Source organism: Lipomyces doorenjongii (genome assembly GCF_038497915.1).
Source record: "Lipomyces doorenjongii strain NRRL Y-27504 unplaced genomic scaffold V1508scaffold_253, whole genome shotgun sequence".
NCBI lineage: Eukaryota > Fungi > Ascomycota > Lipomycetes > Lipomycetales > Lipomycetaceae > Lipomyces > Lipomyces doorenjongii.
The window spans coordinates 1-2,281 of record NW_027118320.1 but is presented as its reverse complement, the minus strand read 5'-3'; the positions used below and the strand labels follow the sequence as shown (position 1 = coordinate 2,281).

At 43.5% G+C, this 2,281-nt stretch overlaps 1 protein-coding gene across 1 annotated transcript; it reads right to left on the bottom strand.

The window, feature by feature from the left end:
• Nucleotides 1-279: 279 nt before the first annotated feature.
• V1508DRAFT_429360 (uncharacterized protein) lies at nucleotides 280-1,137 on the bottom strand. The gene has a single exon (XM_066941884.1). The coding sequence runs from the start codon at nucleotides 815-817 to the stop codon at nucleotides 635-637; it is 183 nt and encodes a 60-aa protein (XP_066791939.1). The 5' UTR covers nucleotides 818-1,137; the 3' UTR covers nucleotides 280-634.
• Between the last annotated feature and the right edge of the window lie 1,144 nt (nucleotides 1,138-2,281).

The window sequence follows — 2,281 nt, the reverse complement described above, 5'->3', positions numbered from 1 at the left end:
GATTATTCGGGATCAGATCAGTAATTGCTAGACACAAAGTCCCGCATCACCAGATATTTCTCCCTTATAGACCAGCGGTCCGAGCTGAACGATCTCTAAATCAGTCGCACCAGACTCTTTCCACCTATCTACATGGCTACAACAATAGAAAAACTGATAAAACGAGGAGCTGTACTGCCGGAATCACTCACAAAGAATAACTCGACGACGCATACATCGACGTCAGGCGCCTTGCGCACCCTCCCTCTTTTACTTCTCATTTTGTATCTTCAGTTCTCTTCTCATAAAGGGTACAACTGACATGTGTAGGCACCCTCCCAACGGCCACAACACCAAATCCTTATTTCGTGCCAAAATGGAAATACCACACCACATAGAAGTCAACGCCGGATACAGACATTTCTTAGGTGCTGCAGAGCTGGAAAATGCGTGTCATTTGTTTTTGTTAGCGCTGTTCTCGCGTCAACATGGGTGATCTTCTCAAGGTGGGAGGCCTCAATTTCAATCCAGGCCTGCTAAATACATCCCACTCTGTGCTAGCCCTTGCCCCAACCTCACATTCCTCCGCCAGTGACCGATTTATCTACTACTGACCAAGAATTTTGTTTCCTCCCGCGCTAGTCGAGGATTGTTTTTAGTGACACCCTTCGTATATAATGTTTGGTCGCATCGTTGTTGCTGCACGTATGACGCGAAGGTCCAGCCTGTTGTACACCCTTTGAATTTCGTTGACCCTACTTGGGGGTATAGTAGCACTTAGCAGGACAATCGGAATTGTGAGACTTGTAATATTTTGTATCGCTTGGAAACTCGACATCCCAGTTCTTTTCACCGTTCACCATTCACCAAACTTTTTTTTAGTGGCAAGCTCACTGCCACTCCAGCGGTCCCCTGCTCATGTCTGCAGCATCGAAAATCTACAAGCCTTTAGTAATTTTAAAATTTCAAGACAAAATTTTGCATCTTGAATTGTGGGTTACAAGTGTTGCAGAATATTTCGCAGGCTATAAAATCATTGTGCAGACATAAGTACATGATCATCACGTGCTTAGGGCCAAAATAGATCCTGCGGGAAGGAAATTTGTTGCTAATTGATTAGGCGATTGGGGAAGTTGATGGACAACAAGTGAGGCAAGATGAGTGTAAAAAGCCTGGCGCACTTTGGGCTGGCTTGGGTTGTCCCAATTTTGAGTAAGTGGCAAGGCGGAGGATAGACTGGTCCCTTAAGGCAACAAACAGCGGCACCACAACAGACAACAAATCTGAAAAACTAAATAATGCACAAATCTTGTCGAATATTTCATTCATTAGAAAATAAGACTTTAGAACACCTACTTAGAGTAGGTGCATCCGCAAATTGGAGGAGTTGGCCGAGTCTTATGTCTCAAATTTAGGGCTAGTGATGCTGAATTTTTTTTTAGTGGAGTCCCAAATTTAGGGCTAGTGATGCCGAATTTTTTTTAGTGGTGTCCCAAATTCAGGGCTAGTGATGCTGAATTTTTTTAGTGGTGTCCCAAATTTATGGCTAGTGATGCTGAATTTTTTTTTAGTGGTGTCCCAAATTTAGGGCTAGTGATGCTGAATTTTTTTAGTGGTGTCCCAAATTTATGGCTAGTGATGCTGAATTTTTTTTAGTGGTGTCCCAAATTTAGGGCTAGTGATGCTGAATTTTTTTTAGTGATGTCCCAAATTTAGGGCTAGTGATGCTGAGTTTTTTTTTAGTGGTGTCCCAACTTTAATGGTTTGTAGTGATATTCCATCCAATATTACCTCTAATATTAGTATTGCCGGTGATGTCTTTAACTGCAGCGAATTAGGTTGGTCCACAGGTTTGTAGTGGTACGAATATTCAATCTGGCCTAATGAGACTTGTGCGGGGCCGATTCATAGAAAGCGCGTGCACTAGCCGGCGGCTGACTGTCAAAGCTGCACTCTTTGACTCGCTGAGAGTTTATATAATGTACCCTAACCCCGACACTTCCATGTGTAGGACCTTAGAGTGTATGATGCGCACGCACTTCACGTAAGTGGGAAATGTATGTTTTCCGGGTTGAAGTTTGACTTGGATCCTGTCGCGATGGTATAGCAGGCTACATATCTCGTGCACAAAGTTCATCAAGGCCGATTTGCACACACCGATTTTGTTACCCGGCTTTACCCGGCTTTGATCGAAAGGGAGCGAAATGCCAGAATTTCGACAAAAAATTCCAATAAAATAAAATAACTGCAAACTCCACACTCTACAGCAGCCAGCATCAGCCAACACCTATTGAGTGTGTGC

What these genes read in the sequence shown, in the direction of transcription:
- V1508DRAFT_429360 (XM_066941884.1), bottom strand. Translation starts at nt 817, where the DNA reads ATGTCGAGTTTCCAAGCGATACAAAATATTACAAGTCTCACAATTCCG.